This window comes from Oculina patagonica, chromosome 9 (genome assembly GCF_052425735.1).
Source record: "Oculina patagonica isolate OP01 chromosome 9, crgOcupat, whole genome shotgun sequence".
NCBI classification, from domain to species: Eukaryota; Metazoa; Cnidaria; class Anthozoa; order Scleractinia; family Oculinidae; genus Oculina; species Oculina patagonica.
Window position 1 is genome coordinate 533,611 of NC_135766.1, and position 27,980 is coordinate 561,590.

General features: G+C 39.0%; 3 protein-coding genes across 3 annotated transcripts in view; 2 read left to right on the forward strand and 1 right to left on the reverse strand.

The window, feature by feature from the left end:
* LOC144665345 (uncharacterized) overlaps positions 1-27,980 on the reverse strand; it is a 112,504-nt gene that overhangs the window by 3,577 nt on the left and 80,947 nt on the right. The window lies entirely within an intron of this gene.
* Positions 531-2,635, forward strand: LOC144665374 (uncharacterized). The gene is made up of 4 exons (XM_078526617.1): positions 531-649; positions 850-1,119; positions 1,518-1,868; positions 2,504-2,635. The coding sequence occupies exons 1-3, from the start codon at positions 581-583 to the stop codon at positions 1,863-1,865; spliced, it is 687 nt and encodes a 228-aa protein (XP_078382743.1). The 5' UTR covers positions 531-580; the 3' UTR covers positions 1,866-1,868; positions 2,504-2,635.
* LOC144665398 (uncharacterized) lies at positions 3,547-10,582 on the forward strand. The gene is made up of 3 exons (XM_078526655.1): positions 3,547-3,728; positions 6,861-6,929; positions 10,108-10,582. Exons 1-3 carry the CDS (start codon positions 3,570-3,572, stop codon positions 10,381-10,383), a joined length of 504 nt encoding a protein of 167 aa, XP_078382781.1. The 5' UTR covers positions 3,547-3,569; the 3' UTR covers positions 10,384-10,582.

Sequence of the window (27,980 nt, forward strand, 5' to 3'; positions counted from 1 at the left end):
CAACAAGGTAAAACTGTGTTTAATTTTTAATTTAATTTTTGGTATTAAACTTTGCTTTATCGCTTAGTTTTACAGAGCGGAACGTTTTTTACGCAAGATATATTTTGCGTCATTTAAAATGCAATTTTTGGTTGCCATCTGCCAACAAAACTAATTTGCACTAAGTGTACCAAACATGGCACTATTCTGATTATCGAAATGAAGCAAAAATTTAGCTGGGATGGAGGGATCCGAAAACCGTATCGGGGAACCTCTATTCTATTCTAGCTGACGATCGTTTCTGCTATTTAGTTACCTTGTGTGGCTCCTTCTATCCAAAACGGAGTCCTTTTTTTCGTAAATTTTATTTTCGTAAATTATGAACGTGTTGTTGTCCACGCTTATGTTACTCCTTTGCAAAAACTCCTTGTTTCATTCGATGATTACTAAACATTCTGCGATATTGCAAAACCGATTCTACCCAGAAACTGCTTCTGGGTTTGCAATAACATTGATTGATTGATTGTTTTATTGATTGAAGCGCACTTAAAGCTGGACTGTTGACAGATTCTATTCTTAATGTAATGTTCGTTCTTTGCAGATGATCATCGCTGGAGGTCTGGGTATCCCTGGGACTCGCAAAGAACAAAGTACTTCACGCGCAACTTTTGTAAGTTGAGCAAATTCATCTCATGACAACTTATCTCTCTCTTACAACCTAAAAGAAAAAACCGAGCTCTCTATAGCCTCAGCTTTTGCTTTCTAATGGTTTGAACTTGCCTTGAGCGAATAATCCGTTTCTGTGCTTATCATTTTTAAAGGCTCGTTTTCAACTGACTAGGTTTGTTTTCTTGTCTGAACTCTATTCAGGCTGGTATATTTATGGGCTTCGCCATCGTCTCAGCTGTGCTTGGTGGAATTATCATCATCATCTATAGCATAACCATTGCCTTTTATCATCACTACCGTGAGTACGACTACAGCGAGTACAGTTATCGAAAAAAATACGAAACAGAAATGGCTATCACTGTTATGACTTTGATTCTTGGCATTGTTGAGTTTACCATTGGAATCGCTGCGTCTGTGTGTCTTTGTCTGACTAAACCCTTCAATTGTTGCAACAGCACTCCATTTCAACAGGTAAGCAGCTTACTGAGAGTAAATTTAGCATGGTAAGCATTTCGACGGCGAGAGAGCAAGCTTCGACTTCCGTTTTTTTTTTTAAAGTGGCGTCACTTTGCGATGGTAAGAAAAGGCAGAAGTTAAAGTTAATAAAACGTCATCGGGAGGTTCTATTTTTTGGAACCATTTGCAATCGATCCGAAACTTGATCTGCATGCACATGCATATCCTTGCTAAATTCCTAAAATTCAGCAAAGTTAAGACTTAACAAATAGAAACAACGTTTGAAGTTTACCATTCGAAAACGAGTACTTCCTGTCTAAGAGAACGTTTCTTTAGTTCAATTAATCTGCGTATTTGCATAATAAATATAAATGTTTCCTAATTTTTGTTTCATATGTTTCATTCACCACCAGCAAGCTATGTACACTGCCAACACCGGCTACGTCATGACCCAGGGTCCGGTTGGTCCCGCTGTGGCCATTCCGATGCAGGCAGCTGGTGGCATGGTTGCAGTCCAAACTGTCACACCAGATGCACAGGAAGGCCATCCTCAAATGGTCATGGTACCTGTTTCTGCAGCGGGGGTTTATCAACCTCAGTTGGCTCAAGCTCCTTCTGCTAGAGTACTGGCCACAGGTTACCAACCTCAGCTGGTTCAGGTTGCTCCCGCAGGGTACCAATCTCAGCAGCCTGAGATGGCTCCATCATACGAACAGGGACAGTACATGACGGAACAAAACGCCAAGTTATCACTTGTATAACTGGTAAGCCGCCAATTTTGCGGTGCTCGGTGTTTTAGGGTGGTTTCTGAACACTTCCATCCCATGCCATACTTTATAAAAAAAAACTATTTATTTTCCGACCGGAAACTTTCCCGTTTTCCCTGACCAATGGAAAGCTTTCAATGCTTATCTAGCAAGTGAAAAATCAGAGGCTCCTTCTGCATGGACTAGTTAATTGACTGCCATCACAAGGGAATGTCACTTTAAAGAGAATTATGGCAATTTTCTGCAGTGAAATGATAAATTGAATGACTTCTTAGAGACTCAGTTTAGACTCTTTTTGTGTCATCTCGTATCCAGTTGAGGATCCATACCTTGAACTTGCGTTAGGGGCGGAGTCCTTTTGTTTGTGTACACCCAAAACATTTTAGGTGGAGGGTGTCATTGAAACGAATGTCTTTACCAGAAATCAGAAGGGGGCCCGAGCTCCTCTCGCTCCTGTACTAGATCCAGCCACTGGCATCTTTTGGCTATCGACGCAACGAACTCGATTCGTAAAGTATTCCTTTCTGTACACGAGTTTCAGATTTTATTTTACAGCCTCACGCCTTCAATATATTGTTCTTTAATGGTTTCCTCATTTCAACGTAAATAACCCTTAAATTTTCGTTCTGTAGGGTCCAGTGAAGACCTAAGATGTTCATACAAGTGCGATGGGTGTCTGGTAAACACCATAGAAGCCAGATCAACGTCACAGAAAACTGAAAAAATAAGCCTTAGTGTACTTTGTTTTAGTTGCTGCTATTTCGGCTGTATACTTTTTCAAACGATCCTAGAAACTGTATCGTTTTTTTTAACCTTTAACCGTCGGACGTAAAAGGAGGGGGGAGGGGTTGATGCCGTCATTTGACGTGACAGCCGATAAAACTTACGTCAACTTCTAGAGTAAAAAAAAAAAAATCATTTCGCTGTGGCTTAATAAAGCGAAAAGCCTGGTGGTGGGTATAAATTTACTTGTACGTTCGTGGGTTAAAACAATGACATAACTTCATATTTTATTAGTTAAGACTTTTATGAAGGGATAAAGAGTATTGAAAAAAATTGTTTGTAGGGCCTAGAAAGACAAAATAAATTGTTTGCAAATACGATATGTATGACAAAAATAATAATTTGAATTTCGAAATAAAATGTTTGCAGAGGTGCATAAACTAAAAAAAAAGTTTGTAGAGGAAAAATGTCATACCCCCCTTCCAAGAAAATGATGGTCCATTGCTAAATTAAATTTAATGGCCGTTTTCCCTTGTTTCCTTGAACCCCTCGGAGAAGCTCTACTATGAGGCGGATATATCGGTTCAATTTCTGATAAACTTCAATTTTGATTCACACGTTTGAACGACGTTTGCCTCTGGATTAAGATATAGTTTGTAGGTTCGGTGGGAATTAAAGCTGAGAAACGAGAAACCAAACATGAATAAACTTCGTCCATTCCAGGGGTTACAGGAAAGGTGGAAAACTTGCTTTTTCACGCAGGTCTTCCATACCTTTTTTTTCTCTACCTAATTTTGCGCTCGTAAATTCAGTAAAATTCACCTCTGATAACGTTCGTAAAATAACGCCATAGTGGAAATCTACTTGTTACGTACGTGATGCAAGCCGGAAATTCAGCTTTAATTTGTAAATAGTCAATGACGAAGTTGGTTGAAGTGGTTATATCGGTAGGTAACGCTCTATGTTAACGTTAACATGGCGGACAATTCAGCGAAGGTTGTACATATGGCTAGGATTCTTGCCATCGCACACATCATTGACGGGTTTCTCCTCGTCTGCTTTGGCATCGCAGACCGTGTTGTGGAGTACTTCTGGACTGGTAAAATATATTTTGGGATATGGATCGGTGTTTGGGTGAGTTGTGTTTGAGACCTCTCAGAGGTTTGTTTTATGATTCGCAAGCTTAATTTTTATACAAGGAAATGCTTTGATATCAATGTTTAAACGCGACAAAGTAATCGACTTTCAGTTGTCTATTTCAATGTTTTAAATCTTAATCTATTTCCTAAGATAATGGCAAGATACGTACAAGGATACCTAAATTCCGAGTCAGGTCTCAAGCCAGAATTAGAGTTCAGACATGGACGTTAGTTATCCGTGATAACAGTTTCTTATCAGAGTCTAAAAAAGTGAATTTCAAAGTTCACAAGAACCATTCAAACTATAGGTGATATCTCACGTGTAGCTATTTTGTAAATTCGTCTAGAGTGGAACGTCGAAATTTGTTTTCGATCAGTTTGGTGTTGTAAGAAATGATTTCTTTCGATAAGTTCATGGAAAACGGGACTCTTATTCAGGTTGAAAAGCGACATTGAACTGCGTTGATTTTACTGCCTTTACTTTCGTAAAGTAAACATGAATAAAATAGGACGAGAAATGATACACAGCTAGTTTAAGAACTAGTCTAGCTTATTAGAAGGACGCCAAGACATTTCCAAATGATAAAATCTTTATTACTTACCGAAAGTTCCAAGTTCATAATGCCAAAATAAATGGTATAAAACAGTGCGTTCGCAAAACATTCACGGAAAGATCTTGCTGACATCGAAAGCATGCAGAATTCGCTGCAGATGTAAAATAACTGTCGCATATTTTCGACTCTTCGACCACATCAGATTAAAAACGAGCATTGCGAGGAAGTTTCTTAAGTGTTTTCCTTCTTAACTTTAAGAAGAAACCGAGTTGGAGTTTGCTCGGTCCCGCCGCAATCACAAACAATGAAACATAACCTGCGATCAGGCGATCTTCGGACAAAACATGATGCACGTGTGTAATGTCACGCGTACGACTTGTTTGTGTTATGACGCTTTAGGACGCAAATATTAAACCTTAAAGTTCAATCTGTCATTTAGTTTTCTTTAGAAAAACACGGTTAGATGTGTATGAAAGAATCTAAATCGGATACTTGCGTGCGGCGTTGTGTTACATTTACATTTACGATGGAGTTTATTCGAAAGGTTTCAAATTACTTTTGACATATGCAAATTTTGCCAACTTTTAGACTCTTGGCTGCGCCGCTTTAAAAAAGCAAAATTTGTATAACTCCTCTAAAGCTGTAATTATAATTGACGCCATTATCTGTGTTAAAAATGAAGACAAGTTTCATTCAAGAAAAATTTAGGTTTTAAGAATTTTATGCCAAATTCACAAAAAAAATTAAAAAAAGTTCATTTCAAGATAGACGCGATGGCGCGACATAAGTCTGTCTTTCAATTTAATATTCACGGAAGGCTTTACGACTCCGATGTTTTTCATGTGGAATGTTTCGTTTGCCGACTACAGAATTTTCACAAGTCAAAGTTAAGAACCGGTTTTATTTACGGAAACTCTTGTCTGAATTCCCGACGTTTCGGCAACGCTACCTTCTTCATGGGGACAAAATTATTTCTTGTTTGCTTGCTTGCCTTCGTGTTCGCATTTCTCAGCTCCTAAACACAAGTCGAAGACACTGATTCGTTTGAGGTGCGTTTATAAAACAATTGGACTAACATAACGATTTAAACGATAACAGAGCGATAATCTAACAAGTATTACTTCCTTTAGCGTTCAAAACTACTTGGAAGGTATTTCTAAATGATTTTTCCAAAGTTTCAAACGACTTGAACGGAGATTCTAACGATTTTTTACTAACGATATGAACGACTTTTCTTGATACATCTAACGACGTGCATGATCTTTTTTAACGATTTTTCTAACGCTTCTAACGACAAAGAAAATTTTTCTAACGACCATTCTAACGCTTCTAACGATTTTCTTAGTCGCTCTAACGGTAATCTAACGACTAACAAACGATTTAAGTCGTTTAACGAAAAATCGTTAAAGTACGTTTTCCCGTGCAAGGTCACATATATGGACGACTTGAAAAGCGGACAAATTTAACCACATTCAACTTTTTCCGCATACTGTACCACCATGTCCCCCACCCCCCTAAATCTGAATACTGACAGTCCATACAGTTAAAAACCTGTTATTTTGCAATGCGGGCATGATGGGACGGACCATTATTTTTTTGGAGGGGGGGGGATGAAAAATATTGAAAAAAATTGTTTGAAGGGCCTGGAAAGACAAAATAAATTGTTTACAACCACGATATGTATAACAAAAAAACAGTAAGAATTTCGAAAAAAAATGTTTGCAGAGGTGCATAAACTAAAAAACAAGTTTGCAGAGGAAAATGTTTCACCCCCCCCCCCCCTCCAAGAAATTAATGGTCCGTCCCCTAAGCAGGTAAGAAGGAAGATGAACGAAGATCGGCTATGTACTATGACGACGCGGTGATGAAAACAAGGATAGTGTAATGCATGTAATGCATTCTTTTTTCTCTACGAATTTATTTTATAAGTATATCGAAGCTGAAATTTGTGAAATTTTAAGAAAATACCCGAGGCTGAGATGTGTGAAAATTTGTAAATCCAATACAATTATACGTTTTTATCTCAACCACATAAAACTCTTCCTTTCTCTTAACGGCAAAACAAGCCAATCAAACAATAAATATTTTTTTATGTTTTATTATATAGCACTAGGCACATGACAGTTCGACGAACAGTACATGTAATACATATTTATGGTAAGAATAATCAAGAATATTTTCAGCCGAAAATTTAGAATATTAAGCATGGGCCAAAAAAACAATATTCCTCTAGAAACTAAAAAGAGTGATGTTAGTATTGCAAAGCTTCTTAGAACAGCTTCACTCATGAACAAAAGCACTTGTAAAAGAAGCGGCATTAAAACTAGGGTCATCGAATCGTGACGATTACAAACTGTTTATAGAACAATTGATTGACAGTATGAAAATTAAAATAAATCCTCTATATTTTTTTTATGTCTTCCGGGTGCACGCCACTGCACCTTGTGAAGTTTCGTTTTCTCTTCAGATTACGCTCGCTAAGTTATTTAAGCTCGAACACCTCGATTCAACGCCAAAATAATGAATACCGTTTCAGAGTTCATTGTCAATGTAACGGTATTGTTCTGTTGCAGATGTGCATCACAGGAGCTCTTGGTTTTCCTGGTACTCGTAAACAACGATGTATATACCATAATACTTTTGTAAGTAGATAAAATATGTAAAATATTATGTATAGTATTTCGAGGGCAGAAGTTCGACTCATTACAAGCTCTAAGGAAAAATCCGAGCCCCAAAGAGCTTTAGGTATTATAGTAATTTGAATAAATTATTGCGCGAATAAGCCATTTAGGTATCTTGCTCCTTCTTAATTAATGAGCCATACTAATTGGTAAGACACGTGTGTTACATTGGCTGAGCTCCGTTTGCTGGGACAGAATCAGACATTCCCAGTTGGGCTTTTTTGGCCATAGATTTGGCTGTTTTATTTCAGTACAATCACTTCAAGATTACATTAGAAAAAAATATGAAAGAGGGAGTGGAGGGAGGGAAAAATGTAATGTGCCATGTTGAGATATGTTCAACTCTCTCGTAACGGACACCTCTATAAGACGGACACCTTCATAAGACGGACACCTGGTTATGGTCCCTGCCGTTTTTCAGTCATTTTACTGTAACAAAACTCTCTGTAAGACGGACACCTCCATAAGACGGACACCTCTATAAGACGGACACCTCTATAAGACGGACACCTCTATAAGCCGGACACCTCTATAAGACGGACACCTCTATAAGACGGACACCTCTATAAGACGGACACCTCTATAAGACGGACACCTCTATAAGACAGACACCTCCATAAGACGGACACCTCTATAAGACGGACACCTCTATAAGACGGACACCTCTATAAGACGGAAACCTCTATAAGACGGACACCTCTATAAGACGGACACCTCTATAAGACGGACACCTTCATAAGACGGACACCTCCATAAGACGGACACCTGGTTATGGTCCCTGAGGTTTTTCAGTCATTTTACTGTAACAAAACTCTCTGTAAGACGGACACCTCTCTAAGACGGATAACGGACATTTTAAAACCGCCAACGGACACGCACAAGAAGTGATTTTTTAGTGAATAATATTTCAAAACTTGCTATCAACATAAAGCATAGTAAGTCGGCGCCTTTAGAATACCAAACTTACCAAAAACAATCCGCTATAACGTAATATACTTCTCTGTGTAAGCATATGGGCACCAAAGATATAGTTTTCTACTTATTGTATTGCCGTTTGTAATGAACAAACGAGTCGAATTTCTGATATTATTTTTGTTCCACTTTATAGTTTTTGCTAAAGTAAGCGACTTATAACAGACGTGTATTCGTTATGCATAGCTGTTTAGCTTTATAATCTCAAAATTCCTGGTGTTACGTTACCTCGACTCTCTATAAGGCGGACACCTCTCTAAGACGGACAGTTGGGGCCGGTCCCGACGGTGTCCGTCTTAGAGAGAGTTGACTGTAGCAGGAGGGCATTTTGCGTGCGCATGCGTCGATATGGGCTAGTGCGCACGACACAATCTCGTTCCCAGAGTCCACGTTCCCCTTGATCGATTGTTTACATATTTTTCACAATTTATGGCCTATTTTTTAGCTCAAAATAAAAGGTGTTTTAAGTTTTATTTGCTGTATACTTGCTTTATCTTCTGACAACAACAAGCATACTTTGGTGTCAGCGTGCCGTTTATCTGATCGACTTTGGCTATGTGTATTAAACATTGCACGTAGACAAAATGGCGACCGAATGTCGAGAACCTAAATACCTTGCCCATGTTTTTAATAGCCGGGAGATCTAAACCGACAAAGCGCTACGGCTACTTAGTACTAAAATATAAAACAGCAGTTTTAACTATACGATGTTATAATCAAGTATCCCGGGTTTGAGCGAGTGGTCATGATTTTGTTCAGATTTTTCATAAAACTGCAATTTCATCGTTCTCACGATGCGAAAATCTCAAAATCTAACCTTGATCTCCAGCGTCTACCGATGATATATGGAGCCTGAAGTACTTGAACTATCGTCTAATGCTGCGAAAGTAGCGTTAAAAAATGGTCTATTGTGGTAATTTTTAGCTTTCTTTAACTTACGTTCTCGCTGGTTAATTATAAGAGAGAAACTATCGTTTGTGATTATTTCCTTAAACTTAAGCATTGGTCAAAATATCTTCACATTTCGATGTACCACAATTATTCCGTTGAACAAGAAAAGAATTACTGCGATCGGTCTTAATTTTAAAGTGTTATGGTAATTCTTTGCTGGTAGACTATTTGTTTACATTTTACTATGTTAATTAGTACATTTTTGGCTCCTTTATCAAAATCTAGCCTTGATCACCAGTCAAAAAATAGCATGAAACGAACAAGCGATATATATATATATTTCAGAAACGTTCTAATAACTGCTGCATAAAATGTCTTAAGAAATAATTTTTAACTATAAACAATGTTATTTTCAATTTTCCATTCAATGTTTATTTCTTTAAGATTGATGTTCGTTCTGTTATAACGACTGTTTTACTTCTGTGTCGCCTAGATGTGATTTAACTGCAGTTCTTGTTCCAGGAAACCCTGGTTGCCAGTCGAGGACAAGTTGGCTTTGCTTTAGAGTCATCAGTGAGCTGCATTATCATGTGCAGAACACCCAAATATGTCTTTCCCCTCAGGCAAAACCATTTTCTTTGGTGGCCATCCCTTTAGGCAAAAAATCTCCCGACAAGCTATAATTTTGCTCGCACTCTGCCTGTATTACAGCAATTGATTTGATGTGAAGTTTTGATCCTAATATATCACACTCCAGCACACGAATAAATGTTTTCCTCTTTTTACGGCCTGTTTGATTTTTGTCGGTGAAGGCTTTCCTACCTGTCCCACATATTTTCCCAACAACGATTTGCAACGAAGATCCCGAAGCAGGCCAGAAAATCTGCTTTATAGAGCCTTGCCACACACATAACACTATTTCTTAGCGAAATTTACGTCTATATTAAATTATGTGACGATAAACAGTACAAAAAACAAAGTTTGAATCTTCCGCGCCATTTTTATTCCCAAGATCACGCGGTCTTTGTACAGAGGTTGCACGCATGCGCCCGCAAAATGCCCTCCTGCAGTTGACTGTATGTTTCAACGAAGATCTAACTTGAACCCAGGTTGCCTCACTTCTATGTAACACAAAATGACATCATAATACACGTACCACCAGTAGTTTCCCTGCATCCTTTCTTTACTACATCCTTGGGCTGACTATGACAAATGATTACTACAAACAAAGGCTCGTTTTCAACTAACTATGTTTGTTTCGTATTTTAAATTCTAGGCTGGTTTATTTAGGGGTTTCTCCATCGTCTCAGCTGTGTTTGGTGGAGTAATCATCATCTACTACAGCATGTCCATTGCCGGATATCGAGACGTATACAGATACAGATACGGACACACTAGCGAAATGCTCACTCTTTATGACACAGAAATGGCCGTCTCTGTGATTATTTTGATTCTCGGTATTGTTGCCTTTGCCATTGGAACCTGGGCGGCCGTTTGTGTTTTTCGTGTTCAGAACCGTTGTACATGTTGCTATGATAGTACTCCATCATAGCAGGTATGCGGCCTCCAGGGTCAAGAGTGATTTGCCGGTGTTTCCTGCATGCTGTATTAAACATCGGACGTGGCACTGCTGATGGAAGGCATGTCCTCTTTTTCACAACTTTAAAAAGCGATTTTATTCTGACATGCTAAACTTCCATAACCTAATCATAAACATCTTTAATCGCTTTTTTTTAGATTGTTTTAGTGTGACAATTGTTTATTTACGGTTATTGACGTAGCGAGAGTTTCGTTTTGATGTGCAACCTATTTACCGTTACAATAATTTAATATAGAGTCATTTGCAACCGATAGGACAAATAAATGCGGGTGGAAGCCAAGACGTCTTTTAATTGTTATAGCTTGTATTGCATTCCGTAGAATTTTAAAAATCATCCTCCGAAATCACGCAAAATATCCCGTGATCTTGCTAAATGGGCCGGGCCGTAGACCGCGTTGGCTTAAATCAGACGATATCCCACAAGACTCAGCAGGATAATTATTTTATCATTTGCGAGAAGACGTACGAATCGTAATAAACTACTATGCACGGATAACAGATATCAATGGCTTCCTGACCATGAGAGTCTCAATGAGGTGTTGGCTTTTACCGTTAACGCGTTAAACATTTTTTTACGAGTTAAGGTTAATTTCTTTGCGTAACGTTTAACAGAAGTGTTTAAATTAACTTTAATTGCTTTACACTGTTAACAATCAATTTTCATTGGCCGTTTTCACACTAGAAGACGGACAAATCGTCTGGACGGACATGTTGTCTGACGATTTGTTTGTCTAGTGTAAATCTAAGACGGTTTTTGGACGACTTGTCCGCCTAGACGACCAAGTCGTCCTGGTAAAATTGTCTTCCTAGACGGCCAAATCGATGGACAAATTCAGACGACTTGTACGTCCAAAGTCTGTCCGTCCCGTTTTCACATAAGACGATTTATCTGTCTCAGATGATTTGTCCGTCTCTAGTGTGAATACGGCCATTGTTGTAAAAAGTTAAAAGTTAATTTCCATCGTTATAAAAATAACAAACCCATTCTGGATGAGAAAGTAATCTAGCCTATTTATTTCAAATTTTTTTTACAGCTAATTTCCACAAAGGGTTAAAGTTTCTGCCCAAATTTCCCTTGGCTGAACATCTTAGCTTGGTCGTTACGGTTAACACATTTTACGGCTAAAAGTTATTTTTTTTTAATTATTACGGCTAACGGCCAACCCCGTTTTGACCCTCGACCATTTATGCGCATCGTGATAATTTGTTTTAAAACGTTATTAACTACCACGAAAATCACAAAAATGATTGTGACTATTTTGTTTGTGCAGTTGCCCTAGTAATAATTATAATAATAATAAAAACACAATGAAAATTAGTTCAAGTGTGTGCAGTGTACCGAAACTTCCGCTTGTATGATTGACGAAGAAGTGTTTGTTTGAGTGGTGTGGTTCGATTTAAGCGCTTCGTCTTGGAAACATGGCGGACAATTCACTGAAAGCTGCCAACATGGCGAGAGTCCTTGCTATTGTGCACATCATTGTCGGGCTTCTTCTATTCTGTTTTGGCATCGCCGACGCTGCTGTGTAGTATTTCTGGACAGGTTACGGATATTTTGGGATCTGGATCGGTGTTTGGGTGAGTATTGTTTACGCTTGTCAAATTATATATTGTGCACAACCTTAAAAAGAAAGCGTGTTGCCAATCATTGAATTTATAATATGCACATGTCTTGGTGGAAAACGGTGACATGTTTGATCTGATAGGTGTAAATTTGCTCAAATTTGCTGTAAACTGAGAGCCGATGTTTATTTTGTTTGAAAAATGTTTAAGTTATGAATATTTTGTCTCTCAGATATGTGACCTCTCACGCGAAAACGTTCCTTACGGAATCCGTGTGTTCGGCGAAACGCGCGCAAGCAAACGGATGAGAAACGGCTCGATGAGCCGTTCTACACTGATACCGAGAACGGCTACACGGATGTAAATTTTTGTTACACGGATGAAGTTGAACGGCTACACGGATGTAATTTTTTTTCACACGGATGAAGTCGAACGGCTACACGGATGTAAATTTTTGTTACACGGAAAAAGTTAAACGGCTACATGGATGTAATTTTTTTTCGCACGGATGAAGTCGAACGGCTACACGGATGTAAATTTTATTCACACGGATGAAGTCGAATGGCTGCACGGATGTAAATTTTCTTCACACGGATGAAGTCGAACGGCTACACGGATGTAAATTTTCCTCACACGGATGATGTTGAACGGCCGCGCGTATAACTGTCCCGCGCTGCGAAATCAGTTCAAAGTCAAAGCATCCAAGCAGATTTTTTTCTCTAAGTTTTTCGTTTTTATGCTTCTATGCGCGTCACAATTTTTTTTACACGGAACGGCCACACGGCTCAAACGGCCCTTAATTTATGTTACACCATAGCTTACACGGCTCAAACGGCATCCCTTTCCGTGCACACGGCTACTGAACGGCAAACGCGCGGCTATCCGTGTCAAAACGGCAAGTCCTAAGGAACGTTTTCGCGTGAGAGGTCACATATAAGCATAGGACAACATTGCGACGTCAAATGTTGGCAAGCGAAATTACTTTTGACGATTTTACGGTTACCTTACGAAACCGAAGTGTACTGGGAACGATACAGCGTTTTAGTCTGGCATGCTTCAGTCTTGATTTGCAGCCGTTATTTTTCGCGCTCACTTAAAATACACAAAGAGCTAGTCGAACACACATGTAAGTCGACATACACCTAATTGCGATGGTTTTGTCATAGTAACGTAGTTTCATAACTGATAGCATTTACATAAACTTCACCAGTTTTATCTGTACACTTTGAGTCCAATTTTTAATGCTGTAACAAGAAAAATTAATTTATTCGTATTTTGAGGCATTTTAAGACCGTTTGTACGAATAAATTTCCTTAAAGCGAGCCATTCCTATTTGACTAAATTAAGAAGTTCGAATGAAGGTATCAGTCATCAAGTTTAACTCAACAATAACTCGCTGCGTATAACAAAGAGGGAAATACTCTCGGGCAGTTAATAGGCAGATAGGAAGCTCTACAAGGTACGCTCAACTGATACCGATTGCCCGCTAAGTAATTCCAGTAAGTAAGTAATTAAGTAATGTAGGTGAGTAGAGAGAAGAAGTAAGTAAGTAAGTAAGTAAGAAGTAAGTAAGTAAGTAAGTAAGTAAGTAAGTAAGTAAGTAAGTAAGTAAGTAAGTAAGTAAGTAAGTAAGTAAGTAAGTAAGTAAGTAAGTAAGTAAGTAAGTAAGTAAGTAAGTAACGTCTTTATTTATAGAAGGTAGCTATAAAGCTAACAAACTCGTGGCCCTCCTATTTACAAGTAATATATAGATTTAGGCAAGCCTAAAAGCGGAGCTCCCCATTTATTTAATTTTCACTGGAGCTTACAATGTTTTCATTCTAGTGAATAAGCGGCCAAAGTACTAATGTTTATGGCGGTTTATAGGTTCAAGACAAATTTAAATAGCTCACGGTTAAACAACTGAATGTCAGCAGTATACGACAAAAATAATAATCTTAAAGCGGTGCAAAATCATTACTCATGGCACGAAAAATTACTTTAGAGTACAGTAAATTATCTGCTTTCTAGCAATAGAAAATAGTTTCGCGATCCTGTTATAGTTTCGCAGCAGTTTAGTAGACTCCACAATATCTGTTACATTGATATAGGATATATTCAACGAGTAACGCAGAGTCTGTTGGATTAGCTCAACGTACATCGCATTGGGACGAAAATAACGGCTTTACGCCTCACTACACTACGTCGTTTACTTAGCCCCGAATCTGCAAGTTGGAAATATTTCGTCTCCCATTATTTACGTGTAGCCGGGTTCACACTGGGTTCCCGAACCTTAGCTACCTCTTTCAAACCCCATCATATTGACCAGTCAATCCCCGCTTTCCATAGGGAACTATTAATAGCGTGGACAAAACTCCAACCCCATGTTTCACGGGACCCACTCCCCGCATCCCTCATCGACATTTTGGCTGAACCTCTATTCCTAAACCCCAATATTACCAGTTTAGACAACACGCTCTTGTTCAGACATTGGATTACATCTGGTGTCACGCAAGTGCGTGACATCTGTTACCTCGCTATCCCCGGCTTACTCCCTGCCCGCGCTATATGTGAACTCCTCCCGGACACCCCACCGGAACAGGTTTTACGGGAACTGCAGACCATCCAAGCAGCCCTCCCTGACGCGTGGTCCCGCCTAATCTCCACACAGTGTACATTCCACCGCGCCACCACCCCAGTCACTTTTATCCTTAACACCCCGCGGACTCCACTTGCTAACCTCACTACACGACTCTTCTACCTTATACTCACGAAAGACTCAAACACGGAGGCCCACGGCCTACAGTACTGGAAACGGAACCTTCACCCCACTCCGAACTTCAATGCTTCCTTTTGGAAGTCATTATACTGCCCCCTGCTCCCCAATAAGTACGGGGACATTGCTTGGAAAATAGCCCACCGTGTACTCCTCACGGCCTACTCACTCTTTAAAATAAACGTCTACCACACGATTACTTGCCACAACTGCACTGCAACTGAAACAATAGACCACCTGTTCTTACAGTGTCCAACAGTACTGCCTTTCTGGTCAACAGTAAAGGCTTATATCAGTGACATCTCAGACAAAACGATTACTTTCACAGACCAAATTATCCTCTTTGGAATTCAACTTAAGAAATCAAATAAGCACATAAGGAATAAGATCCATTTAATCAACTTTCTATTACATATGGCAAGGTATGCCATTCAAAAATCTGCGGTAGAATACCGTATTCATAGCAACATTCTCCCTATCTCAGCAATTTTTAAGTCTATGATTAAACAAATTATAGCTCAAGATTTTAAATTACACAACGCGAAAGGAACACAGTATCTTTTCCCTTTCAAATGGTGTATCAATAACACAATCGTGACTGTAGTTAATGATAAGCTATGTTTTAACATTTAATGTATGAATCTCTCTTTAGTAGTCCTTAGTGGTTACCAATAAGCTGACTTTCTGTTCAACCTGTAAAACAACGAAAAACACTGCTGTAAGTAATCTGTAGAAATAGCAATAACGAATACAAACTTAATGTACTCGCTCTGAAAACTATCTAGTTAAGTATTAAAATTGTAAATAAACAGCTCACAAAAGAGCTGTCTTAGCAGAAATAAAAAAAAAAAAAAAAAAAAAAAAGGTGCCAGTCTGCGGATCCGGAGGTCGTGAGTTCAAGTCCCATAGGGTCGAGTTTTCTTTTTCTTTTTTTTTCTTTTTTTTTTTACCCCGTAGCAATAAAATGGTTTGTTTATTATATCAACCCGATTTAGCTTTCGAATGCTCCTTCATGTACGATGCTGGCTTTACAGATAGACACGAAAGTCATCGATCGATTATGGCTCTCAATGTCCACTTTTTTGGCGGTCGATTACTCAGTCTACACGTAATTTTCAGCCACATTTTGTTTCATTGCTTCTTGTTTTTCTTTTCAAACCTCATTAATTTTCACTGGAGCTTACAATGTTTTCATTCTAGTGAATAAGCGGCCAAAGTACTAATGTTTATGGCGGTTTATAGGTTCAAGACAAATTTAAATAGCTCACGGTTAAACCGAATGTCAGCAGTACGACAGAAATAATAATCTTAAAGCGGGGCAAAATCATTACTCATGGCACGAAAAATTACTTCAGAGTACAGTAAATTATCTGCTTTCTAGCAATAGAAAATAGTTTCGCGATCCTGTTATAGTTTCGCAGCAGTTTAGTAGACTCCACAATATCTATTACATTGATATAGGATTATTGACAGACCAAATTATCCTCTTTGGAATTCAACTTAAGAAATCAAATAAGCACATAAGGAATAAGATCCATTTAATCAACTTTCTATTACATATGGCAAGGTATGCCATTCAAAAATCTGCGGTAGAATACCGTATTCATAGCAACATTCTTCCTATCTCAGCAATTTTTAAGTCTATGATTAAACAAATTATAGCTCAAGATTTTAAATTACACAACGCGAAAGGAACACAGTATCTTTTCCCTTTCAAATGGTGTATCAATAACACAATCGTGACTGTAGTTAATGATAAGCTATGTTTTAACATTTAATGTAAGAATCTCTCCTTAGTAGTCCTTAGTGGTTACCAATAAGCTGACTTTCTGTTCAACCTGTAAAACAACGAAAAACACTGCTGTAAGTAATCTGTTGAAATAGCAATAACGAATACAAACTTAATGTACTCGCTCTGAAAACTATCTAGTTAAGTATTAAAATTGTAAATAAACAGCTCACAAAAGAGCTGTCTTAGCAGAAATAAAAAAAAAAAAAAAAAAAAAAGGTGCCAGTCTGCGAATCCGGAGGTCGTGAGTTCAAATCCCAGAGGGTCAAGTTTTTTTTTTTCTTTTTTCCTTTTTTTTTCTTTTTTTTTTACCCCGTAGCAATAAAATGGTTTGTTTATTCTATCAACCCGATTTAGCTTTCGAATGCTCCTTCATGTACAATGCTGGCTTTACAGATAAACACGAAAGTCATCGATCGATTATGGCTCTCAATGTCCACTTTTTTGGCGGTCGATTACTTTCTACACGTAATTTTCAGCCACATTTTGTTTCATTGCTTCTTGTTTTTCTTTTCAAACCTCTTTAAATTTTAAAGGCCGCCTTTATACGGCCGCCTTTATACGGCCTTCTTGCTTCACTATTTCTACCATCAAACTATGGCGGCCATGTTGCGCAACTCCGTACGACGTTCGTACGCGCAAGCGAACCATGCCGCTATCCATGTTGACCATGAAAACTCATTTCCATAGTGTTCCTTCTTTCATACCATTTGCCTGTCTATGGGGCTCCGCACAAGGCGCCTTCGGCGCCTTGCGAGCTCCGCTATTAAAAAAAAAAAAAATTCTAAGATACACAATGCCAACGCGTAGATTCATCCTTATTTTTACTCCGGGTACAAAAGAATCGAGAAAGAAAATGCTACATGAGCCACTTTAAAATACGATTTTATGCCCTTGTGTTAAAGTACCACCACGTAGAGGAAAGCTTATTTTCAATCCACATCCAGCAATGACGATTTTTTCGCCCTTTTGTTAAAATACCACCCCGTAGGTTAACTCTTATTTTTACTCCAGATCCAGCAAAACTGGCCAGTTTGAGACTTGAAACGTACAGTTTAGGTCTTTTTAGAAATCCGCCATTACGTGGACCCATCCTTATTTAAAGGTATCACATAAGGCAATGAAAACGACTTACTCGGGTGGTGAGTTCCTTATGGAACTCACGTTATCCAAGGGGAGCATATTGCCGTTGTCTTAAATTATTCTGTTTTACTTGGGTGGTAGGTTCCTTATGTAACTGACTTTATCTCAAGGTAGCATGTTGAGTTCATGGAAGACGTTTTTGTCTTACTTGTGTGGTGAGTTCCTTGGGGAACTCATGTTTATAAAATTATTGAACTCGTGCTAAATAATTCTGTCTTATGACGATTTTGGGCCCTTGTGTTAAAATACAACCACAAAGGTTAAAAATTATTTTCACTTCGGATCCATCAAACCCGGCCTGTTTGTGACTGAAAATGTACAGTTTGGGTCTTTTTGCAACAATGCCAACACGTAGATTCATCCTTATTTTTACTCCGGGTACAAAAGAATCGAATAAGAAAATGCTACATGAGCCACAGAAAATGACGATTTCGGCGCTTTGTGTTAAAGTACCACGACTCAGATGAAAGCTTATTTTCATTCCACATCCAGCAAAACCGGTCAGTTTGAGTATAGAAATGTACAGTTTAGGTCGTTTTGAAATCAGCCGTCACCTGGATTCGTCCTTTTTTTTCATTCCAGGTCCGAAAGAATCGAATAAGAAAGTGCGACATGATTCAATAAAAATGACGATTTTTCGCCCTTGTGTTAAAAGACCACTACTTGGTATAAAGTTTATTTTCACTCCAGATCCAGCAAAAACAGCCAGTTTGCAAGTGAAAATGTACAATTTGGGTCTTTTTGGAACAATGCCAAAACGTAGATTCATCCTTATTTTTTCTCCGGGTACAAAAGTATCGAATAAGAATATGCTACATGAGCCACTTTAAACTACGATTATGGGCCCTTGTGTTAAAGTACCACCACGTAGATGAAAGCTTATTTTCATTCCACACTCAGCAAAACCGGAAGGTTTGAAATTAGAAATGTAAAGTTTGGGTCTTTTTTGCAAATCCGCCATCACGTGGATTCATCCTTATTTTCATTTGAGGTCCAAAAGAATCGAATAAGAAAGTGCTAATGAGTCACTGGAAATGACGCTTTTTCTTCCATTTTGTTAAAATACCAACACGTAGGTTAACTCTTATTTTAACTCAATATCCAGCAAAACTGGCCAGTTTGAGACTTGAAACGTACAGTTTAGGTCTTTTTAGAAATCCGCCATCACGTGGACCCATCCTTATTTAAAGGTATCACATAAGGCAATGAAAATGTCTTACTCAGGTGGTGAGTTCCTTATGGAACTCACGTTATCTAAGAACAGCATATTGCCGTTGTCTTAAATTATTCTGTCTTACTCGGGTGGTGGGTTCCTTATGTAACTGACCTTATTTCTGGGCAGCATGTTGACTTCATGGAAGATTTTTCTGTCTTACTTGTGTGGTGAGTTCCATAGGGAACTCGTGTTTATAAAATTTTTGACCTCGTGCTAAATCTTTCTGTCTTATTACGATTTTGGGCCCTTGTGTTAAAATACAACCACGAAGGTTAAAAATTATTTTCACTTCAGATCCATCAAACCCGGCCTGTTTGTGACTGAAAATGTACAGTTTGGGTCTTTTTGCAACAATGCCAACACGTAGATTCATCCTTATTTTTGCTCCGGGTACAAAAGAATCGAATAAGAAAATGCTACATGAGCCACTGAAATTGACGATTTCGGCGCTATGTGTTAAAGTACCACGACTCAGATGAAAGCTTATTTTCATTCCACGTCCAGCAAAACCGGCTAGTTTGAGTATAGAAATGTACAGTTTAGGTCTTTTTGAAATCAGCCATCACGTGGATTCGTCCTTTTTTTCATTCCAGGTCCGAAAGAATCGAATAAGAAAGTGCGACATGATTCACTAAAAATGACGATTTTACGCCCTTGTGTTAAAAGACCACTATTTGGTATAAAGTTTATTTTCACTCCAGATCCAGCAAAAACAGCCAGTTTGCAAGTGAAAATGTACAATTTGGGTCTTTTTGGAACAATGCCAACACGTAGTTTCATTCTTATTTTTACTCTGGGTACAAAAGAATCGAATAAGAATATGCTACATGAGCCACTTTAAACTACGATTATGGGCCCTTGTGTTAAAGTACCACCACGTAGATGAAAGCTTATTTTCATTCCACACTCAGCAAAACCGGAAAGTTTGAGACTAGAAATGTAAAGTTTGTGTCTTTTTGCAAATCCGCCATCACGTGGATATATTTTTTTTTATTCCAGGTCCAAAAGAATCGAATAAGAAAGTGCTTATGAGTCACTGAAAATGACGCTTTTTCTTCCCTTTTGTTAAAATACCACCACGTAGGTTAACTCTTATTTTTACTCAATATCCAGCAAAACTGGCCAGTTTGAGACTTGAAACGTACAGTTTAGATCTTTTTAGAAATCCGCCATCACGTGGACCCATCCTTATTTAAAGGTATCACATAAGGCAATGAAAATGTCTTACTCGGGTGGTGAGTTCCTTATGGAACTCACGTTATCTAAGAACAGCATATTGCCGTTGTCTTAAATTATTCTGTCTTACTCGGGTGGTGGGTTCCTTATTTAACTGACCTTATTTCTGGGCAGCATGTTGACTTCATGGAAGATTTTTCTGTCTTACTTGTGTGGTGAGTTCCATAGGGAACTCGTGTTTATAAAATTTTTGACCTCGTGCTAAATCTTTCTGTCTTATTACGATTTTGGGCCCTTGTGTTAAAATACAACCACGAAGGTTAAAAATTATTTTCACTTCGGATCCATCAAACCCGGCCTCTTTGTGACTGAAAATGTACAGTTTGGGTCTTTTTGCAACAATGCCAACACGTAGATTCATCCTTTTTTTTACTCCGGGTACAAAAGAATCGAAAAGGAGAAAATGCTACATGAGCCACTGAAAATGACGATTTCGGCGCTTTGTGTTAAAGTACCACGACTCAGATGAAAGCTTATTTTCATTCCACATCCAGCAAAACCGGCCAGTTTGAGTATAGAAATGTACAGTTTAGGTCTTTTTGAAATCAGCCATCACGTGGATTCGCCCTTTTTTTCATTCCAGGTCCGAAAGAATCGATTAAGAAAGTGCGACATGATTCACTAAAAATGACGATTTTACGCCCTTGTGTTAAAAGACCACTATTTGGTATAAAGTTTATTTTCACTCCAGATCCAGCAAAAACAGCAGTTTGCAAGTGAAAATGTACAATTTGGGTCTTTTTGGAACAATGCCAACACGTAGATTCATCCTTATTTTTACTCCGGGTACAAAAGTATCGAATAAGAATATGCTACATGAGCCACTTTAAACTACGATTATGGGCCCTTGTGTTAAAGTACCACCACGTAGATGAAAGCTTATTTTCATTCCACACTCAGCAAAACCGGAAGGTTTGAAATTAGAAATGTAAAGTTTGGGTCTTTTTGCAAATCCGCCATCACGTGGATTCATCCTTATTTTCATTTGAGGTCCAAAAGAATCGAATAAGAAAGTGCTAATGAGTCACTGGAAATGACGCTTTTTCTTCCATTTTGTTAAAATACCACCACGTAGGTTAACTCTTATTTTTACTCAATATACAGCAAAACTGGCCAGTTTGAGACTTGAAACGTACAGTTTAGATCTTTTTAGAAATCCGCCATCACGTGGACCCATCCTTATTTAAAGGTATCACATAAGGCAATGAAAATGTCTTACTCGGGTGGTGAGTTCCTTATGGAACTCACGTTATCTAAGAACAGCATATTGCCGTTGTCTTAAATTATTCTGTCTTACTCGGTTGGTTGGTTCCTTATGTAACTGACCTTATTTCTGGGCAGCATCCGAAAATGATTTTTTTGTCGGGCCAGGATTCGCTCCTTGTTCTCTGCGTAATATCTTTTATGTTACGCGCTCTTACTCCCGGCCTTCTTGTCACTCTTCGGTGATTTGTTGGAGCAATCCATCTTGTGTGACATCTTGCGAATAATGAGTAAAACAACACAATCACACTTTCTTATAAGAGGGCGGGCGTAGCTGGGAATGTTTGGCTGTTTTTGGCGGGGACACCCGCCATTTGGCGGTTTTTGGGGGGGTATTGGTGGTTTTGCTTGGATCCGGTGGTTTTTGGTGTGTGAGTAAATAGGCAGACTTTTTGTAAAATGAAGATGCAGTCTTTTTCTGCTTTTTGTAAAACAAAGATGCAGACTTTTTCTGCTTTTCAAAAACAAAGATGCCGACTTTTTCGTATTTGTAAAAAGTGAGATGCAGCCTTTTTCCGCATCGTAAAAAGCGAGATGCAGACTTTTTCTGCTTTTTAAAAAGTACCATGCAGACTTTTCCGTATTTGTAAAAATTTAAAAGCCGACGTTTTCGTCTTTTAACAAATGAACAGGCCGACTTTTTTTCGTATTTTTTAAAAATGAATAAGCCGACATTTTCTTCTCTGTTTATCATTTTTTTATTAGGGTTTCGTACTTGTATCCCGAAAAGGATTGTATTCAACACAAAACACGAAACTTAATGACAAAAGTGAACATCCCGTTGTATATTACATGTATTAACGATGTCTTGTAATTTTATGCTAGTCTTTCCGACTTCTGGCTTTGTGTCTTTCTCTTCGTTCTAACCATCGTTCTAACCATGAATGCAACCATCCACTAATCAAGGCGATTAAAAGTTCTTTGAAGGTGGGAACGTGTCGCCGTTGCTCATTTAATACCCACTGTCTATGTAGTCTATAACGCTCGCACGGAAGGGCGTTTCGCATGTTAACCATGTGAGCAATGAAATGATACATGGTGACAGGAGAGTCTTCGGCTTGAAACATGAAAATCGCTTGAGGATCCAACTCGTCGACATTGTAATCATCGCATACATGGCTGTATATTTCTGCTTTGGATTCGTTCTTCCAAACCTGCCTCCATAACCAATCTTTTACGATCATCGCCATTTTAATCTTCTGACCAAATGTTTTGCTCTCTTTTATATCTTATTTTAATCAATTACAATTAAAGAATGATTGACACGGAACCGAGCATTGCTGGGACTCAAAAGGATTTAACATCACCATCCAAGGGCCCCGCAAGATCGTTGGCAAGCACAACGGGCTTTTTAGTCTCTGTCTCTTAAGTTGTTTTGCTTCTAAGCGCATTCGTTTGAAGCTTTTTACTTTGGGTGGGGTGTCGCCCTTCATCTCAATTTTTCTTTTCTTGAACGATCCACGGCGTTTATCTTGATGCTTTTGACTAAATACCCGAGCACAACGTTTGCTCCATTTTGCTCTTTTCAATCTTTTCTTTTCTTCCTTGCTGGTTCCAACTTGGTTGCCTTCTATGTTGGCGCATGCAGAAACAGCATTCGGCTTCTCAAACCCCAACTTTTGTTTTCTCGATCAATCCACAGCGTTTTTCGTGTCGCTTTTGGCTAGACGCATAAGCGTAACGCTTCCCGCATTTGCAGCATACGTGTTCTTTTTGTCTTTTCAATTTCGTCGTTGTATTATTTTCTTCCTTGCTGGCTCCAGCTTGGTTGTCTTCCATGTTGACGCAGGAAGACTGATTGACTTCTTTGCCGGAATGCTTCCTTTTATACTCTCGGCTCTGCTGTCTGAATGGAAAAATTATACAAAAATCGCCTTTAGGTACAGGAAACATCATTTGAGTACATGCATTCACACGCGAAAATGGATAATAAGCAGCAACTAGAAGACATTTTAAATTGGCAGAAAAAGATTTACGAAGAAATCAAAGTCATTCAATTTCACCTCAACATTGTAGAAAATCAAACGACCCCACCACCTACACAACCTAAACCGGCCTACAAAAGCGCCATGGAGGGATTTGTTGGAACGAGATCGAAGTTGCGGCAAAGAGAAGCTATGAGTCACTCTGGCGACTGTCATATTTTGTGAACCTTGAACCAACTTGCACCCTATAAAAGAAATTTCCCCATAAAAGAAACATTCATTTGATGCATGGGCTCCATCATGTACAGATACGAAAAGTGTCGTCGAAAACTAATGATACCAACCGATCATCCCATCAGGAAAGATGGAAGTGTAGTGCCCAACAATAATTTTTTTAAAAGCCTTCAAACATTTCCTTGGCGTAGAGAGTGGGTGAAAGCCACACTCCGCTGCATTCACAGAAAGGAGGACATCTCCCCACCCGACCAAACCATCTACTCGTTAAAAGCCCTAACAAACATAGAGGTAGTGGGTTACAAAATTGATAGAGGAATAAAGAATCTTCGCTTCGAAGATGTGTATGATGAATGGACCCCAATGTTGACAGACTCGGGATCTATCCATCCCGTGTGGAACAAAGAAGACTGCGAATTCATCAGAAACATCCTCTCCTCGAATCAGATGATGACAGATATTCTCCAAGAAATCGTATCATTTAGCAGACAAGGTTTCTTATTCACATATGAGCTACTGGGATTCAACCACTCCGACATTGACAAAGTCTACCATTGGTCACGTGTCAACGACAGTATCCGAGCTGGGGGTATAGATGAGCCATGGGTGGGATTCGATAGTAGTAACGTCATCGATGATGACCAATCAGAGAGCTTTCTCGCCGCAAGTAGCGTCGGGAATGAAACGCCAAGTATATAATTTGAAACATTGTAGTGTTCGTCCTCATTTTTGGCAAGCAAGATGAGTGAAAAAAGACCACCGGACGCCATTCAGCACAACACGCTCCGCCCCCAAGCAAAAAATCGAGAAAAAAGAAACCAAAGAAAGATGTGATGGCACTTCAACCTCTACCATCCCCCGTTGATTATTTACCTGCTCCAGTACAATTCGAAGAAGATAAGACTATGGCCAACCTGTTGGATAGCCTCATGACAGTCCAACCAATACCTAGTGTCACTACTTTGGCAACAATAAACAATCAACCCATTACAGAAGAGGTGCAGCAAGAGAAAAACTACAACCTAAATGTATGCCCCTTTCACAAAAGTAATCTGGTCTCTTTTGAGGCGAGGATAAATGGTGACACTTACATAAAATGCCAAGTCAATCACTGCCCTATCTTTGCAAATGAGGACTCGGCCTTTTACTACATGAGTAACGTCTACAGAAAACTACACGAATGTTACCCTAAGCGTAATAAGAACCTGATTTGTAGCTGCGAAGAACCAGTTGCTTTGAAAGTGAGCAAAACCGAGGCTAATCCAGGCCGACCCTACTTTGTGTGCAGAGATAGGGACTGTCGGTTCTTTCAATGGGCGGATATTAAGTTAAGCAAGAAAAACAAAAGGAAACAAGGCATAACTGTTTGAACTGGTAAACTGTTTTAAGACATTGTCATATTCTTATCGGTGTTTACAACGAAGAATTGTTGCGAATAAAATTAACAATGTTGCAAATAGAGTTTTTATTGAAAGCCACAACACTTTCTTCCAACATTAAGGGATTAAAAAACAGTATTTCTCGATGAAACAAAAGAGATTTTTTACGCCGTGAAATGTTTGGCCCTCTTTCAATAAACAAATGACATTGCTAGCGGATGGGCCGACAAAAGGAAAGTAAAACGAGTGGTCGACAGGATTTACTTCGATGAATATCAACTGTTCGTTTGGTAAAGCCCCTTGTAATAGCATGAAATCATAGATATCCCTTTCGAGAACTCCAAGGTGATTCATCTCTGTAATTATCTTTAAAAAGGCTCTTTCTGTGCAACGCCAGGTTTTCTTTGACTCGGTGTACTCGTTGTAAAACTTCTCTTCCCCAGTTTGTTTATAGCTGTTCCAGGCTTGCATAGTCACGGCCATGCGAGTACAAGTGAAACCCATGAAAACTGGGGGCTGCATATCACACAATTCAGGGGACGCAGAAAATCTAGTAGAGGAGAGAAATTTGTGGCAATAAAACCAATGTTTTTTTTCATCATGGTCACGTTGGGAAAGCGTTTCCATAACCATCTTTCCATGATTCGATTGAACTTTTGCCCTTCATGTGTGTTTTATATTGTTTGCGCTCGCGTTTTCTCTCGTCAGCGTTTGCGTCAGGATGGGGGTAACCCTCCCGCCAAACACACGAAAATCATCATGCAGGGAAAACGCTTTGTCAGGTTTATTATAATCATCAGCAGTTTCATAACATCACAAAACTTGCTGCAGCGAATTAACCATGTTCTAGTCGGTTAATAGATCCTTCGCGTCATATTCGAATGGTGTCATTTGTACTGAAAAAAGTGATTGAACATTGGATTGCGTCAGCGTTTGCGTCAGTCTGTGCCTCTTTCATAGGGAATCGCGTCATTTTTCTGGCCAATAAGATCATTTTATAACCAAATAAGGAACTTGAACTTTGGATTGTCGTGCGTCAACGTTTGCGTCAGCCTGCGTCTCTTTCATAGTTAATCGCGTCACTTTTCTGGCCAATCAGATCATTTTGTGACCAAATAAGGAACTTGAACTTTGGATTGTCTTGCGTCAGCTATTGCTCAGTCTGACGTCAGCTTTCTAAACCGGTTTACAAGCTGAATTGCGTCATTTTCTGGTCAATCGGAACATATTGTGACCAAATAAGGAACTTTGGAGTGTCTTGCGTCAGCGTTTGCGTCAGCCTGTAAATATAAAAACGAGAAGTTAATTTGATTTTCCAGTCAAGATGTCTGCACAAGGAAAGTGTTACATTTGCAAACAGGAAAGACCATGCTGCGGATTATCGTTGTACGACCTTACCTTGGATGATGGTAGTCATTGCAAACACTTATTGACGCTGGTCACAGCTGGAGATCCCTTGGCGGGAACGTGGCGGAATGGCCCGATGTACAGAACCTGCTGCGGAACTGTCTTTGGCGCGTACTACGACGAAGAAGATAAAATTTCAACTGATTTTACTAGGCGATTGTGATGCCCAAGCCCTAGCCAGGATCAAGCATGTTGAATCATTTTTGTAAAAATGGACATCAGTCACCAGAACTGACACATACATTTGCAAGTCGTAAACTGTTTCACTGGGTACGTCACGCACACGTCCCGATGTGTAAATAGGTTGGTTTTATAAGGAACATTAAAAAACATGTTGAGAGATTTTTTTCTCTTACATTTATTAGTCTCTGGCGAAAAAATCCTCTTTCTGCGCCACACTTATTCCGGCAAGTTTGAACAAAACTGTGTAGGCTCCTGCTTGCGTCAGCATTTCCAATTGGTTGTGTCTACATGTAATCTCACACGCGTGAGGTGATGTGTGATTTTCTGGCCATTTTCTAACCAAATAAGGATTTTTTCTCGTGTTTATTCGTAGCGAATGGCTTCATTTTTACTGAAAAATAAGTAAACTTTGGATTTTCTCGCGACAATGTTTGCGACAGCATTTGCGTCAGCCCACACTGACGTCAGCTTTCTAAACAGGTTTAAACCTGTTTTTAGTTTATAAAAAGCATACCCCTTGCCCACATCATCGCTCTACATTATGAATCCTTTAAATCCCGTCTTCCAGTGCCAGTTCTGTTTTAAAACCTATTTCCACGAAAGCAATGTCAAACGCCATCAGAAGCAAAGGCATCATACTGAGTTGGCTTTGTCAAGACCAAGATATTCGTGTTCCTTTTGTGAAAAAGAATTTGGCCGAGTGGATCACTTAAATCGCCACCTCCGGAATGTTCATTGGGAGCAGTTTGCCCACCTTAAAGTCTCCGTAAAGCAAGAAACCTTAGCAGTGCCCAACCTTCCAACACGGCAAGCACAAGTGGCTTTTACAGAACCCATAATGACCCAACAGAAAGCACCACTGCCCGAGTCTGATGTACATTTCCACGAATATATTTGACTTAATAGAAGAATTTTTCAGCAACATCAGTAGCCTGGAACTGTTTGCATTAATGAACAATCTTAAATGAAGCTGTTATGAGTTATATGAGCTAATCAAAAACGTTTAAAATAAAGTCACATCAAACCGTAATTAAATTGTGGTTATTAGTAGTTCATTGACGCGGCTGTCGCTCAAATACCAGTTTGGCGGGAAAAATGGGCGCGAACGGAGTAGGTGACCTTCTATTGGTTCCCTTGAAATTAAACCTCATTTGATTGGCCCGCCCGAAGTGTCCCGAAATTTGAAAGGCGGTGGCGAAAGATTTTTTCTTTTCTGGGAAGCAAAATTTTTTTTCGCTTTGGCCGGTCTGTGGCAAAACCCAAAGAAAAAAAAAACAGAAAAAAACATCGATAAACAACCAGAAAACAAAACAAACAGAAAAAATGTCGGAAGAAATGGAGGTGAGTGTTTTGAAATGGTATTTGTTGCATGAACTCATTAATATCTTTCAATTGATAATATGTTACCTCCTCAAGGCTATTTCATGCCTCTCACGGTCTTTTTCCTTTTTTATGA